This window comes from Aulonocara sp. 'chitande type north' Nkhata Bay, linkage group LG2, assembly GCF_057382095.1.
Source record: "Aulonocara sp. 'chitande type north' Nkhata Bay isolate Kocher_YH1m ecotype deep benthic linkage group LG2, A_spYH_male_GT1.1, whole genome shotgun sequence".
Taxonomy (NCBI): Eukaryota; Metazoa; Chordata; class Actinopteri; order Cichliformes; family Cichlidae; genus Aulonocara; species Aulonocara sp. 'chitande type north' Nkhata Bay.
Genome location: NC_141345.1, coordinates 25,993,555 through 26,009,757, shown reverse-complemented (window position 1 = coordinate 26,009,757; position 16,203 = coordinate 25,993,555). Strand labels below are relative to the sequence as shown.

At 40.8% G+C, this 16,203-nt stretch overlaps 2 protein-coding genes across 3 annotated transcripts; both read right to left on the bottom strand.

Annotated features, from left to right (window-relative positions):
• Nucleotides 1–166: 166 nt before the first annotated feature.
• tcirg1b (T cell immune regulator 1, ATPase H+ transporting V0 subunit a3b) lies at nucleotides 167–9,008 on the bottom strand. Of its 2 annotated transcripts, none has more exons than XM_086313356.1 (21): nucleotides 8,642–9,008; nucleotides 7,517–7,635; nucleotides 7,283–7,361; nucleotides 7,051–7,193; nucleotides 6,840–6,938; nucleotides 6,695–6,753; nucleotides 6,493–6,619; nucleotides 6,309–6,391; nucleotides 6,117–6,210; nucleotides 5,746–5,958; nucleotides 5,496–5,646; nucleotides 5,251–5,390; nucleotides 4,393–4,550; nucleotides 4,108–4,198; nucleotides 3,886–4,004; nucleotides 3,530–3,743; nucleotides 2,934–3,044; nucleotides 2,761–2,853; nucleotides 2,540–2,660; nucleotides 2,149–2,320; nucleotides 167–1,615 (listed from the first exon to the last, which is right to left on the bottom strand). In XM_086313356.1, the coding sequence occupies exons 2-21, from the start codon at nucleotides 7,631–7,633 to the stop codon at nucleotides 1,522–1,524; spliced, it is 2,478 nt and encodes an 825-aa protein (XP_086169482.1). In that variant the 5' UTR covers nucleotides 7,634–7,635; nucleotides 8,642–9,008; the 3' UTR covers nucleotides 167–1,521. The 2 variants fall into 2 exon arrangements, with proteins under 2 accessions (XP_086169482.1, XP_086169488.1); XM_086313362.1 differs by having other exon boundaries at nucleotides 6,843–6,938; nucleotides 8,642–9,006.
• Nucleotides 9,009–10,279: 1,271 nt separating this feature from the next.
• Nucleotides 10,280–15,921, bottom strand: prpf19 (pre-mRNA processing factor 19). The gene is made up of 16 exons (XM_086313373.1): nucleotides 15,740–15,921; nucleotides 15,381–15,530; nucleotides 14,826–14,902; nucleotides 13,642–13,783; nucleotides 13,420–13,493; nucleotides 13,257–13,322; nucleotides 13,117–13,158; nucleotides 12,915–12,989; nucleotides 12,751–12,826; nucleotides 12,555–12,664; nucleotides 12,278–12,433; nucleotides 12,100–12,169; nucleotides 11,839–12,012; nucleotides 11,539–11,621; nucleotides 11,123–11,228; nucleotides 10,280–11,026 (listed from the first exon to the last, which is right to left on the bottom strand). Exons 1-16 carry the CDS (start codon nucleotides 15,756–15,758, stop codon nucleotides 10,929–10,931), a joined length of 1,518 nt encoding a protein of 505 aa, XP_086169499.1. The 5' UTR covers nucleotides 15,759–15,921; the 3' UTR covers nucleotides 10,280–10,928.
• Nucleotides 15,922–16,203: the final 282 nt, after the last annotated feature.

The following is a 16,203-nucleotide window of genomic DNA, read 5'->3' as shown; positions in this document are numbered from 1 at the left end:
TGAAGATTCTTCCCTGCAAAAGAAGTTATTACTATTATTTAATGTCAGACTCCTTTTGTGTAGGAGTTGTTGTTACATTGTTGTATTTACATCTTTTACACTAATGAGCAAACGTCTCGAGCCACCCCTCATTTCCTTATACTGTATGTTACTTGGAAAATGGGAAATTAGTACAGTGATTTATTGAAACGTGAAAACATACATAGAAATACAGTAAATTAGACAAAAACAAGAGTTTTTACAATTCTTATGAGCTTGAAAGTCAAAATTTGGAATAACTCTGAACTCTATGAACTCTTTTAGTCAAGCTTTTTTTGTCATTTATTTAAGTCGTCTTCACAAATAGTTTCCAGACATCTTGAAGGACAAACAAAGCTCTCATTTGGATGTTGCTGAGTTCTCTGTCAAGATGATCCCACACTACTTCAGTAATGTTGAGGTCAAGCCATGGCTGATAGTTGTCCTATTGTGTTTTGGATCATTGTTATGCTGCTACAGACTGAGAATCACCTTGTTGGTACAAAAAATAAAATGTATACTTAGTGTGATGTTGGATAGAATCAAAGAAATGGAAAAAAAAATCGGTTTTTTTTGTCACAGGCTGTTAAGAAAAAACGACCTAAAGACAAAAAATGTTCCCCAGAAGCCAAATATGAAACAATAACAGTTGGCTCCTCTAGACTTCTGCACAGTACTTTCATCTGTGGTAACTTCTCAAAACAGTACTGTGGCATATAAATGGTATCACTCGGCTGGCAACAGATACTTCAAGTGCTTCATTTAATAAAACTCAACATTTAATTTATTTTCTGCTGAAAACTCTTCAATTTTACAGTGTAAACAGGGAGGGGAAAATTCATTCCATTGCAGTGTTTTGTACAAAGTGGTGGTTTAACAATAGAAGACACCATCTGTCCATAACACATAATGTATAAACAAACAGTCCTAGTAAGGCACCCGAGAAAAATGTATTTATCAATAAATACTTGGTGTGGTGTTGTTGGAAGACATGACAATGTGGGAAAATCTTTGGCTCATAAAAATCATCCAAGTCATTATCTGAAGAATTCTAAAGAACTTGCACTTTAATACTTCAGGTCAAAACTTAAACTTTCCCTTAAACTGCAAAACAAATCCATTCACTAGTGTACTTTCCCTTTTCAAAATTGATGCTTATTATAAATGTTGAGAGAGTGAAAAGCACATGATTACCAACAATTTCTCATGCTACTGATAGAGTAATTAGAAAGCAGTACATTACACTTTGAAAAATAATTAGCATGGGGATACAAAATATATGTTTCATATATGATATGATATAGTGGTAAATTAACGTATAGGGAATCATTCTACTGATGCAAAAATAAGAGTACATCATTCATCGATCATTGTGCAAGTTAACTAAACCCTTTCATAGCAAAAGGGAACCAAAGGTCGAGTACCGTTGTTAAGACAGGGTCGTTCTGATTCATAGACACATAAATTAACTTTGCTAGCAACCCTGAATAACCCGTTGGCTGATCATATAGGGTTTGAGACATTTATTATAGATGTGAAGGAGAAAGGGGTGAGTTTGTAACCATCTCCACTGTAGAACTTGTTCTGAAACTCCACCCTGTGAAAGAGACGGGCATAAGTCAATCTCCAGCAACAAACAGAAACCTCAGAGCAAGTACCATACTCTTATTCTACAGTGGACTTTTTTTTGGTAATAGTCTGACTTGTTGTTCCTAAAGGTTAAGTCAATCTTTTCTCCAGCACCACCATCCTGAGAAAACTACAGCATTAATGCTACATACTGTAGGTGGTGTCTCCTACAGTCAAATTCCACTTTGCATGCAGGGTTATTGCCAGAGGCAGCTGTAAAGTCTGTTTAGCACAGTCATTGCCTTCACTACATCTGTCACACGACAGACAGCAAATAGAGTGCAATGTTTACACCAGCATGTAACAAAAACATGTGACCATGGATTGCTGGCTTAAACAATGCACAGACACATAAAACCTGACACACACTCCGAAATAAAAAATAAATTAAAAAGTGGTTCAGGATTTTACCCAGTCCAATCATACAGCCTATTTCTTTTAAAAATCTTAGTTAAGCAAAGCTATTTTCCCCCTTCGTCTCAACCCTTCTGTCATTCTCACCAGTGCAGACGGAGCGCGTGCAAGAAAGCTGAGAGCCCCTCCATGACCAGAAGGATGCAGACTGTCAGCACAGCGAAGAAGGCGAAAATCACAAAGAGGACTACAGCTCCCACGTAACCTTGCCACGTCAGCGCCTTACGCATGACCATCTCCCACAGCACCTCTGACAGCTCTGTGGAGACACAAGTGAATCACTGTTAGAGAATCACAGCTGGCTGGAAAACAACAACATGAGTGTGTATAACTAGAGAAATAAAATGGATTAAAAAAAAAAAAAAAAAAAAGAACAGTATGAGTAAGTTTCCTTTAAAAGAGGAAGTCTCGTGTGTGTGTGTGTGCATCATGTGAGTATGAAGATAAGCATTGTGTTTGTATGTGCAGTGCCACTGACGTGCGTGTGCCAGGCTGAGAGCCCAGAGTCGGAGGTAAGAGGCTGTGTTGGAGATGCAGCCCAAGCAGTACTCGATGGTGTGGATGGCCTGATGCATGAACACATCCGCAACATCAAACTCCTACAGAAAGCACAACAACAAAAAAAACAAAAACAAAAGGAGTTCACCAGACCGTATTAAAACAGGTAAACTAATTTAGTTACTCTAGCTTCACCCTCACCTCTTCTACTAGCGGCCTTCCTTCTACTTCCCCCTGATGAACATTGATCGAGCCTTCGTCAGACACCAGTGGACGCCTGTCTTCATCCAGATGCTGCAGAGAATTAAAGATCAGTCAGAAAAGTAAATGCAGCTACATAAAAGGAATTAAAATCCAACCAAACGCAGACTCACGACTCGACGTTGTCTTCTCTTGAACATAATGTATTCAAACGTGGGCTTCCCAAGGAGGAGGAATGGCACAGAACACAGAGCCAGTATCACCAGGACCTTCTGCACTATAGCCTACACAGAGTTACAGAGAAGAGGTTAACCTCATTTGACCGTTAATTTATTCAGTTCAGGGCTTGCATGTATTTATCTACTTAATGAATGCAGCATTTTTGTCATTCAAAAAAACAAAACGGACACACAACTACATCACTGTTGCTTGATAATGCAGTTAAAGTGCTGATTACTATATTTGGAAAGTCCCTTATTGTGTTCATGTGCTTGTAATAGATGTGGCATCTGGGGTTTGACCTGCCAAAGCAGTGCTGCATTTACATGCTAGACTTTCACAAAATAAAAACCACAAACAACCACTGAAAGATGTAAATATGGTAACAACATACATAAAGACTATCATTCAGTTTATAATAAGATTTCATGATAACTACTGCTCAGTGTGACCAACTAACACACACGTTTCGGGAAGTGGGAAGCTAAGAAAATGAATAAAGCAAACCCGATATGTTCCTATTAGTGAAGCTCACAAACGACGCACACACCTGTCCATGATAAAGCGGAGGGTTGTCAGGGTTTTCCGTAAACAGGAACATGTCTATGAAGTGGATCAGTATGCTGGGAGCACTTTTGGACTGAGAAGGAGCGTAAGCAACCCACTTATAGACCACCATGAACACCAGGTAGCCAAACAGAAACAGCAGAAAGAAAAGCTCTGGGATCAGCACAAAAATCAAACTGCTGAACTTGCGAAAGTGCCTGTAGAAAAAGAAAAAAACAACAACCAGGGAGAAACAAGGATAAGAACATGAGGATGTGAAGGTAACACAGAGCTAATCTGAAACACACAAAACACATGTGCAAGCGAAACACATGCAACCAAAGGGTAAAGATTATTTACCAGTAGTTGAAGAATGACAAGCAGACTCCAAAAGTCATGTGAATAATGCCGATGATGACTGACATCTTCATTTTGTAAGAGTTTAGGAATGTTAGTTTGTTGTTGGACATCCCCCAGACCTGACGACAACATCAGAGAGAATAACTGGAGTTACAATCGAGACATATATATACATATTTATGTCCATATTTGATTGGAGGACAATGAATATGATGGGCACACCGGGTCAATGCCAAATGGATAGGGGCTTGTGAAAACGCCGGGCACAACAGGATCCATGGATAAGTACTGGCTCCCTGCCAGCACCGATGAACTGAAAGAGACCCCACGAAGGTAAAAAAGTGTGTTGAAAATGGAGTAAACAGAAAATAAATATTACTTATTATATTATTGTTTATGATTTATTTGACCTGTATTTTGTGTGTACTAAAAACTCAATAAACACATTGTTTGGGGAAAAAAAAAAAAAAAAAAAAAAGCAGGGTGAATACACGAAAATGTTCTTACTTCCATATGTTTTTTTCAAACATTGGGCCGACGTGCCAGGCCGAGCTGAAGGTGGCGAGGCCTTTGCTGAAGCACTCGTTGTAAATGGCTCCCGTGTAGATGGAGAACAGTCCCATCAGCAGAATCAAATACCTTCCACCGAACATCATCCTCCAGATCTGACACACAAAGTGGTCAAGGACATGTTTTAGTACATTAGAATTATTTGACTTTTTGTTTTTTGTTTTTTACATTTAAACATAAATGGGAAGCTGTGTGACAAAAAACAGAATGCAATGATTTAGTCCCAAATATTTTGCGTCATCTTGTTGCCATGTTTTGTTTTGTTTTCCTTAAAATGGTACATGCTTTCAGTTTAAACGGTTAACATGTTTTCTATGTCCTACTGTGAATCAAATATAGGTTTATGAGAATTGCAAATGAATGCGTTTTGTTATTATTTAGGTTCTATGACGTTTTTGGAATTGAGGTCACAGAAACCATTGCTACTTTTGCTCTCATTTTTCTCTTCGGTGATTTTCATGTTGGTTCAACTTGTAATGCCACTAAAAGAATGAAGCCAGAGGCATGTTTGTGCATGCAAATTTCAAACCACATGCAAAATTTACAAGGTACTGGCGGATTCCTTGGCTCACGCAGATTATGAAAGCATTCTGGAATTTCAGTACACTTTTTGGGGCATCCGTTAAACAGGAAGTGAGTTCATTTGGTTATTAGTGTGGTGACAAGCAGGTCCTGTGGAACAGAGGAACAATCTAAATGTGTTCTGTTGTTTTACTGATGCTGCTTGGTCTGAAATTAAGTTGCCTTTAAGTTAGACATTTTGTTAAATACAGAGTGTCTCCTCTCCTAAGTTACCTCATTGTTGTTGTTTCTAAGTTTGGGATCCTTTTCCTCGAGGACCATCCAGAGAGCAGTCAGAGTCATCAGTAAACCATGGCCCACGTCCCCAAACATCACCGCAAACAGGAAGGGGAATGTAATTATGGTGAACAATGCTGCAGGAGCATTGAGAGACGAGATTTAGCCAAAGACAAATACCTGAAAGACTTCACTTTGAACACATTTCATGAAGAAATTATTTATGTCATCTAATGACGCACCTGGATTGACTTCACGGTAGGCTGCCACTCCGTAGGCATCTACAATGTTCTGGAAACCTGTTGTGAAGGAGTTGAGGGGAAACAGAGTAGGTCGAGGTGTAGAGCAAGGCAAGCGGTTGTAGAAAGAGTCAACCCCACTACCGCTTTTCCTCTGAGGTCAGAGAACAGGGTGGGATAAAAACAGGAAATTAGGCGATTTGCTCATCTGTGCTTTTTACAGCTCTATGTTTCTGCTCATCTGTTGTCTCACCCCTCCCTCTCTCAGCGCACTCTGCAGTTCAGGCAGCTTGGCGGTGGGACACCAGGCCTCAGCGATCAGGCATTTGTCAGTGACAGAGGGGCTGCAGAGATTCAGTACCGACTGGATCGCCTTGCATTTCTGGACGCGCACCTTCCACTGGGGCAGAACGGCCACCGCCTTCATCAGCAGCTGCTGCAAGAAGCTTTCTGTCTGTGACAACACCTGAAGTCGCAGAAGGAAACACAAAAAGAGGCATGATGAATGTTCTAGAAGCACTGTAATATAATATCCTATGTAGAAACTATAAAACCAGAGATTACAGTCTTTTAATTATTTTGATGTGAATATGTAGTATCAAAAACCAAAAGAAAATCACTCACTGATTTGATATCTTCAATTCTACCTTGAAGTCCCTGGAGAACCTCCTCTCTCTCAGCAGAGCTCTCGGGGTATGCAAATGTCTCAGTGCGGAAGCTGCGAGGAGGGAAAATCCAAAGAAATTCAAGTTCAAAACACAGCAAGGTGCAGTTTCAGAATCTCAAAAATAAAAGAAAGAAAAAAAAAATCCCCACCAATCGCAGATCTTCTTGACTTTCTGTCCAATCTGATCTCCCCAGAAGGAAATGAGGAACACGGTCCATTGCACCATTTCCCCCTGCAAATGGAGAAAGAGCAAACTGCTGTGGTAAAACACCTGGAATGAAACTCACAGCAGAAACTCTCTGCGATCCCCTCTCCTTTTCCCCGAGCTCTTACAGTGTCAGGGTGCTGAAGTCGATCCTCCATTTCTCTAAAATCCACAATAATGTAACCGCGACACGCCCGCCATAACAGTCGCTCGAACGAGGGCACCTTCCAGGGGTGGACCACTCCTGCCACAAAACTGAGGGAGAGGAAAACTGTTATATAGAGAGGAAAAAGACAACATTTTACTCTTTAACATTTAATTGAGACCTACCTGAGTCGGACATCTTGGCGGTTATCAAACAGACCTTGGCTCTCCACTGCAGGTGGCACCTGTGAGAATAAGACAGAGAACATTCTTTTTTAGTTTTCCTCATGACAACAATTACAGAAAATGGAGCAGAAATGGAGTTTTTCACCACGTGTGACGCCGTGAGAGAGTGAGTTCTGGTCAGGACTCCTTGATACTGGGAGAGCTGCGTCAGCTGAGCCCTAAGGCTATCTCTGTTCCTGGATACCTAGTAGGAAACATACACGATATTTCATTAATCCCAAAAATTGTTCTGTCTCTCGTGGTGCACTAAGCAAAAAACCGAAGACTAACTCCTCAGGCTCTATTTTGGCACTCACCTCCTTGAGTTCCCTGGCGAGCCTCTCGCTCTCCTCCTCTATGGTGATGAGCTCACGGGGCTGAGGGGCAGAAGGTGTCGGACACGGAGGAGGGAGTGGACCCTTTAAGGATGGCGAGCGATTTATCTCCTGCTCCAAGAAGTCTGGAGGGTGGAAAAGGTGGATGATGAATCATGGAAAATAAAGAAGATGAATGGAAATGTAAAGGGGAGCATTATGAGTCAGTACTCACGGAAAGTCTTCTCGAGATCCTCGCATCGTCTGACCTCGCTGACAAATTTCCTCTGAAAGGAGTTCACGTTGGGGTTTAACTGAAAGCGGAGAGCAGAGAATAAGGTTACTGAGCGAGTCTACATGACCTTCACCAAAACCCATGACGCAGTCTGTTGCAGGTTAACAATTGCACTGGACTCCATGAACTGCACCAAGAAGAAGAAGAACGGAATAAAGGGTTTAATAGACTCACGTCTCTGAACTCAACCAGGCCCAGCTCTCCCAGCTCGCTGACACAATTATAGGCCGAGCCGGACTGAAGAAAGAGCTGCACCAGGCACACCTCCTCGCTGCGAAATATGGAGCCCATGTCTGTACAACACCAAAGAAACAACTTTACACACACACCGTCCTCTGGATACAGCTGAGTGAAAGTACTGCACCATATAAAGAGGAATATGAATTTAAAAAAAAAAAAAAAAGACAGACAATGGTGTTAACAGATGGCATCTACTTTCAGTTAGAGCAATAAAAACTACTCAGTGCAGAAGTATCTAAGTGGAAACTTAAGAAAGAGGAAGCATCAGGTCCTCCTGACCAGATGATCAGGTGGGGTTTCCATTGTTGCATGTACATGTGTCTGCCAAAATTAGCACAGGGACTCTTTTTTAGTTAAATAAATTAATCAAAGATGTACATATATATTAAAAAGCATTACTATATTTTAGAAGGGCCCAATAAGGTGCATTATTACTGCTTTCCCCTAGCTACATACAAAGCTGTTTTGTACAAGCGCTCTACAGTAAACCCCCCCTTTATGAAGGTTACAGTGTTTGATCCTTTTTTTAAAAAAGCTTATAGCGCTGGATCATTTTCAAAGCATTGCTCGCACTATAGTCAGACTAACCTCATTCATTTGGAGGAATGAGCGGTGAATTGGAACAGTTTCTTCATAAACTGAGCGTTAAGAGTGTCATGAGGGTGAGAAACCGACCACTAAGAATATATACAAAATTACTTATATCATAAAATAGATGTTACATGAAAGGAGCATGGCTTCAGTTTATAAATGTAAAAAGATCCATGCTGTTAAGGAAAAAGCATTTGACTTCGGGTCTTCTTCGATCTATCGACTATTGTCTCTGCTTTTCAGCTTTTGTTGCCTGGGGCAAAGTTTCGTTTTCTCTATCATCGCTAGCACACAACTCCAGTGAAGGAAAAGCCGAAACACTGAAGCGTTTAAAAAATATTTAACCCATTAATATCAGCCACATTAAAGAAAAGTAACAGAGGGGTTTGGTTTAGTCTCGGCGACAACTATAGGAGATAAACCCGCTTGATAAAAACACAGATTTGAGCTGAATGTCGGAAACCTCACCTGTCTGGCTCTTTACCTCCGCTGCAGTTCGACCTGGTGTCTGTCAGGCAGTCTGGTACCCAGCGGGACGGACTGACCCGGGACTGCTAACCTGGACAAAGCAGACGCGTCTGCGAGACTTGGGGTAGAAGTTCTCTGGCTCCGCACTTCCTGTTTGTGAGAGTCACGTTACTGCAGGAGGCACGTGATAGTTACCATTTGAATCTCGCTCCACCGCGAGAGGTCGAGATTTTAGGATCTTTAATGGCGGTAACGAGTCCAATAAGTGGATGTTTTTCTTTGTTCTTTTTTATTAGAATTTTAGTCTGACAGGAAGTCAGAAGCTTATTATTAATAATTCACGGTTTGATATTAGAGTTAAGCTCATCTGGAGAAGCTGGTTTGGCCGTGTACAGTCATCTGGAAACCGCAGTCACGTGCGTTTGATAAACCCAGACCTGCCCTGTTTTTTTCCTCTCCTAACTTTATTAAATACATACAAACCAAGGTCAGTACCATAATTTGTAGCATGTGATGTCTCCAAAAGATACATGCTAACGTTAGGGACACTATTCAAAGTAAAAGTCAACCATACATTTAAAGTGATTTTTAATTCAGTTCTGTTACATTTAAAGAAACTGAAAAATAGTTCCTTTCTTAGTAGTTTCATTATTATGCAGCAGGCAAAGGAAGAATGTAGAAGTTCACAACAATGAACACTTAAAATTCAACTGAGATGTTGTGTAGGATTTGCGTAGAAATCACAGCCTCTAAGCATGCAGATATGTATCATAGGCGTGAAAACCATGGCCGTTTTGATTTCTTCAAGCTATTCTTTCTCTAGGGTGGAATGATTGTACAGCATAGATCTTTAATGGTTTAAAAAAAAAAAAAAAACAAGAACTCAGTGCATGTTTGAATTTATTGTGGATTTCCTCTAATCCACACACAATCAAGTCTTTTAATTAATTGGTGTTGAAGGTTCTGTCTTTTTACTTGAAAAGGCCAGCGCATATTAACTTCTTGTTCATGTGATCATGAGTTCCTCTTTGCCAACATAAAAGGGATTTGTTATGCAAATGTGTCACTACTTTGTCAGGGGGGGAGGGGGGGGGGTTGCATGTATGTCTGGAGGAAGACCTGAACTGTCACTGTCAGATAAGAGGAAAATGGTTACAATGAAGCATGCCATTAAACTGGAAACTGCTGGAACAGGCAGCATCACTGTCCACAGTGAAGTGAGTTTTAGTGTTACGTCACGACAGACTGAGGATGCCAGTCAAAAGAAAGAAAAAAAAAGAAAAAAAAAAAAAAGGGTCCTGCTCCAAAATCAAGACCTTCAAGCTCAACTGAAGCTTGTTGATGGATACCTAGATTGTCTGCTCAAGGCAAGCCCTTCTAAGGAAACATTTAACCAAATATCAATGCAAGTACGTAAAAGAGGGTAAAAAAAAAACCACAAAACAATCCAATCCTCCTTGTATGTGAACCGGTGACCGCGACTGTATCAAAAATAAAGATCACTCTCATTGTTTGGTATAAAGCTCAAACATCAAGAAAGCAATGAGTAAAATGCATTTTGATTTGAAAGGAACTTTATATTTTGGATGTATCTACAAAGTAACCATTCTAGCTGAGGACCCCCACAGGGACAGACACTTGTATGGCAATACAAAAGATATTTTATTTAATTGTAAAAGGGCAGATGTGCAACAGGTAAAACAGCAGGTAATAAGAAATACACACCCAGGGGGAAAACAAAAGACAAAAATGTTTAAATGGAATCAATAAAACAGGAAATGAAATGTGGCAAAGGTTTTTCACAGAAGTACATCAATTTCTTACACCTGTTGATCTCACTGTACATGACTGTAGATGTATCTTATCTTACCCTAACGATATTATAATGAAGCTGGTCTACACTAAGAAGCAATAATAGTTTCCAAAGACCCCCTCTCCTTTCATACATACACAAAAAAAAGAAAATACTACAGTAAAATCATAATTGCTGGCAAACAGGAAAGGAACTTAGAGGCTTTTCATGTCATTTTACATCATTTAGATTTCAAACACATAAAGCCAACAAACATGTCGCACTAACCATGCTGCTTCAAATCGCTGACAATCTCACAGATTTCTTCACTGGATATGAGGACTGACTCACTAAAAAAGATGCAAAGTTAGCACAGATTTCTTTTTTTCTTCCTTTTCTGATAATGAATGTGTCGGAGGTAGCGGCAGCTCTGACACAGACTGTTCTCGTCTTAGTTGCCCTCCTCCCCTCATCTTGAATTTCTGCTTTTATTTTTTACAAACTGTAAAATTTGAGGCTTCTGTCCATTGCTGTAGAAGTCAGGAACCGGGCATTCTCTCCAAAGGCCACCCCAGTCACCAATCCTGTATGGTCTATGGTTGAAAAGAAAAAGATCAGGGGTAAATGTCACGTGCATACTAGTTGAAAATCTCGAAAGAGATTTGACTTTTTTTTGTTTGTCTTCATACCGGTGAAGTTGAGGACCTCAGACCACTGCTTGCAGATGTAGACACGGATGTCAGACCCTCCTACAGCCAGGTAGGTACCACTCTGATCAAACACAAGGGACTTCACCTGAAACAAAAAATGAATGGATTAGGCTCAGAAGCAAACCTAAGATGGGTTGGACAACTTCAAAGCTGGTCCACAGTGAAACGCTGGAGTTCGGCTTAGTAAAAATAAAGAGAACGCAGTGAAAAACTGATAATCTGGTTCTTTCTGAAGTTAAAACAATCCACCCACCAGCACCCTGACAATTATACATGCAACTTTTCATCCACAGCCATTTATCTCTGTGTGCAATGACAGCCTACAGGTGATGCTAAGACTATTTCTCAAACACTTAAAAAATTCCTTTAGAAAGAAGAAATCCCAAATTTCTTACCTCATAGTTGTTGTCCAGAGTAATGGTCTTGAAGTTCTTCAGCTTCCTCAAATCCCACAGTTTCAGAGAGCTGTCCTGGGCACCTGGAGCAAACGAGGATAAGTTAATTTTTTTCTATTGGCACACCATTTTTATTCTTGTAAGGCTGAAGACACGGGGAAATCTCCAAAACTATGCAAGTCATTGATGCACAAGTCACTTTTGATACTCTAAAGAAAATGTTCATGCAGCTCTACAAGTTTATGCACATTACAGACTGACGGCTAATCTACGCAAAAAATGCTATCAAGTCAGTCTCACCTGTGGCCAGATAGTATCCGTTCTCAGAGAAAGCAATGGAGGTGACAGGTCCAGAGTGACCGGGGAAGTTGGCCACGTTGGTGCGCTCCTTCAGATCCCAAATCTTAATCTGGGAGTCCGCAGTACCAGTGCCAAAAATGAGACCATCAGGGTGGAACTGAGCGCATGTGAGAGCTGAGGGGTGCAATCAGAAACATTATGCCTGGAAGAGGACTGTTATTATGACTATCAAACGCATTAAGCAAGCAAAGAGAAACTTACCACAGCCAGCACTTTCATCAGTAACTTTGGTGAGGACTCTGCCCGTCTGGATATCAGAAAAGGCCCAGTACTACAGGATAAAAATAATAAGAGTTAGAGCGGTGAAGCAGTTTAATGGCAAAAAGGTCGATCATTCAGTGATTAAGTTCATGGCCTGTCGGTAATTTCAAGCACGCACCTGATCCTCAGAGGAGCTGAGCAGGTAGTCTCCAGTAGCATGAAGAGAGAGACCAGTGACGCCTCCCTCGTGAGCACGCACCACCTGCACACAGTTGCCCCCGGTGACAGACCACACACGGATGGTGGTGTCTGGAGAGGCGGAGAAGACCACAGACTAGAAGAGAAAAGACGGCAAGCGAGTGAGGAACAACGAATTAAAGGAACAATCGTGTTAGTCACATCTCCATTAAAATGGAGGTGAATGTTTGCATTTAGGTTCTCAGAGGACATGTTACCTGAGATGGGTGGTAAATGACAGAGGTAACCTTCTTGGTGTGACCCTTAAGCGTTGCCACGATCTGCTCTTCGTTCTTGTCAAACACCACCACGTTCTTATCAGCTCCACCTGGGAGATAGAACAGGTTTAATATCAGATTCTTTGTCTGGCATCCCAGCAAATGAAATACAGAATGAAAGATTGATTCAGTGTACCGGTGAGCACTTTGTTGGTGTCTGAGGGACACAGATCCAGAGACAGAATACCCGGCACACTGGCACTATGAAGACCCTGAAAGCAACATAAGAGAGAATGTTGATACATTGGATCGCTCTGTGAAACAAACACATCCTCGTGATCCTGCACAATCTATACTTACAGCATGGGAGGCCACTTGGCGGTATTTGCCAAGATCCTCGGCTCTAACCAGATCCTCTGGGACAGTTTTGCCTCTCTGTAGAGAACCACAGTAAAGCAATTAAATGAGAGCGAGAGTAAATTATGCACAAACAGAGCTTGTGGCAAAACAAGTAAAACAAGTGTTTGCACATTAGCAGCTAAATACAAGAGAAATATAATACCTTCTTTCTCTCTGTAGTGAGGATAGTAGCCTTGTCTTGGAGCTGCAAACAGAAAAAAGCACATTTAAAACCATCAAGCAATTATGACAAAGGTCATAATGGTAAAAAAAAATCAATAAAAAAAAAAAAATCAATATTACCTTCTGGATGATTTCTGGAGTCATTCCCACTTGTTCACTAATCTCCATAGGCTCTCCACCAGCCCCCTGGTGTAAAAAAGGCAGAATTAAATATTGTTTAAATGGCATGATTTGTCAGTCTGATCATTGTCTTATCAGCTGAAAATAAAGCCCAGCTACTCACTGCTGCAGCTGGCTGAGAGGCGGGCACTGCCTGAGGGGCAACCAATCCGGCCTGGGGTTTGAGCGTGGCAAGAGCTGTGGAAAGAAGAAATCAACTCATTAAAATAAATAAAACACACACATAATATCAATGAATCCAGGTTCATTTGGACCAGACGATCACATTAAAGCCATTTATACATGTTTCATAACTGTGTAGAAACCCAAACTGCTGTCGACCCACCTTCTCTTGCAGCTGTGACCTCTTTGGTGAGTCGAGCGATGACTCTGCAGGCGGCATCGTGCTGATAGAGGGCATGTGAAAGTTCTTGGCGAGTAGTCTGCAGCTGCTGCCGCAAGGTGAAACTATGAAGCATTACAGCATCCTAGAACAGATATCAAAAGGAAAAAGTGAGAAAGGAGCACATGTATTATTTCACAAATTTTAAAAAAGGAAGATAAACAAACAAAAACAAACAGACTCACTGGAATATGTGTTTAAATGAAAAAAGGAGGATAACAAGATCGAATTCGCTTTTTTGGTCTCAGCTAAAGAATTCAAGTTATTTAAATCAATGTACCAAACAAACATATTTTTTGATCCTCTACTAATAGAAATGAATTAAAATTGATTCTAAAGACCCAGGGTTTGTCACAAAACTTGCAATTCAACAAAGGAAAGGGGCAAATCTTCCATTAGATTATTATTTTGTGGCACAGATTAGATTTATAATAATGTGTTGTGACCCATCATACAATGCACAATTGAAAACAAACAAACAAAATAAACCCAAAACAACTGTCCTGTTGTTAAAAACTGCCAGAGAGGGATAAATGGTGCACTGTAACACACTTTTAATTGTTAAACTATGTAACACCCTACAGATTGATTTTACTTCTACATATTTATAACTAATTTGGGGCAACCGTGGCTCAGGGGGTTGGGAAACGGATCTGTAACCAGAAGGTCGTCAGTTCGAGCCCCGGGCTCTCTGTCCTGGTCGTTGTGTCCTTGGGCAAGACACTTTACCCTACTGCCTACTGGTGTTGGCCAGAGGGGCCGAAGGCGCGATATGGCAGCCTCGCTTCTATCAGTCTGCCCCAGGGCAGCTGTGGCTACAACTGTAGCTGCCTCCACCAGTGTGTGAATGTGAGAGTGAATCAATAGTGGAATTGTAAAGCGCTTTGGGTGCCTTGAAAAGCGCTATATAAATCCAATCCATTATTATTATTATTAATTTATATTGATTGATTAATAGCTGACTCCCTACTTGTTTAAAGGTTCTTAAATGTTGTGTGTGTGTAATGTGTTGTTGATGTAGTGTTAAACATTAATAAGAAAAATAAATTTAAAAACAAAATGATACATACAATAGATACAGTATAAAGTGCTCTGTTCTTTGATATCTCAGAGTTTACAGGACTTACCCATTCATCTTGAAGGGACTTGAGAATGGCAGGAATACTGGTTGCCGATGGTGCCTTTGGTCTAATAGGATGAGCCACTAAAAGACAGGAAACCTCTTCAGTAACTTATCAAGGCTTATTTGCAATGAGATTTGAGTATTTAAGGGCATATGACGCACTGATTTTCTTTTCATATATAAATCTTGATAATGTTCTATGTTTCTATGAATATCACAAAGAGTAGTTCACGAACACCAATCGAGGTTTGCTTCACCCCTGAAGGCCACACAAATAAAATTAAAACGTAGAATATTTTGCTTCTTCTGAAGTTGAAAATAAAAGTTGATTTGTTTGGAAGGTTTTATTTTTCCGCTTCACTTGAATTTTTCAGGTATTGTTTGGTTTTTTAATATGATAAATACAATACAGTACAATGCAACACGCCTGCAAACTTCAGCCTACTAAACCAAAGCCGAGCATCATGCCACTGATAACGACCTCTCTCACGGAAGTAGCATTACTCTGTATGAGCTTTATTACGGTCTATTGACTTATAGAAAACACCCAGAAACCCACCTTTGATGTCTACGAGCTGCTCCTCGGACAGCGGCTGTCCGTTCATCGGGTCCGTCCCATTCTCTGCGATGTACTTCTCGATCAGCCTCCGTTCAAACACCTGGTTGGACACCGGAGAGACGCACGGGTGCTCTGGCACTTCATTAGAAACTGTAAAAGAGTTCAGTTCCGGCTTTTTAACACCACATAACTACCAGCAATTTAAATAAACACACAATTAAAAAAGAGAGCTCGCTGAACTATATAAAAGCAGAAGGCGGTGCTGCATGGCCGCTAACGCTAGCTAAATCAGCTAGCAGCATTAGCGCGGTACCGTGCTAACCGGCCTCCGTCATATCAATGAATTCAGCTTCACCTACTTGCACAAACCAAAGCCATGTTCCAGGCAGAGTCCTACAAGTCTCGTCTTAATTGTGATTTATGCTCGCGCTTTACTTTAAAGTTGTTGCAGCTAAGGTAGACTTTACTTCTGTTTGGAAGTAGCACGCTGTTCTTTCATTGCCGCTACAACGAAGATTCTTCTTCTACGCTTTGACTTAGCTTCAATGTCCCAAACTCTGCCACCTACCGTCATGCGCTGAGGAGAACGAGAACGAGTTTTAGCCAAATAGACGCTCACGACACAAGAGTCAGAATCAGCTTTATTGATCAAGTATGTGTACACATACAAGGAGTTTTTGCACTCAGTGTACATGACAGAGTAGCCAACGTACAAGCAGAGTAACAACATGACACCAACACGGCACAGACAATAATACATTTATGGCATATTTATAGTCCAAAGTTGCAGAGTGCAAATCTGTTGGAATAAATAAGAGATGGA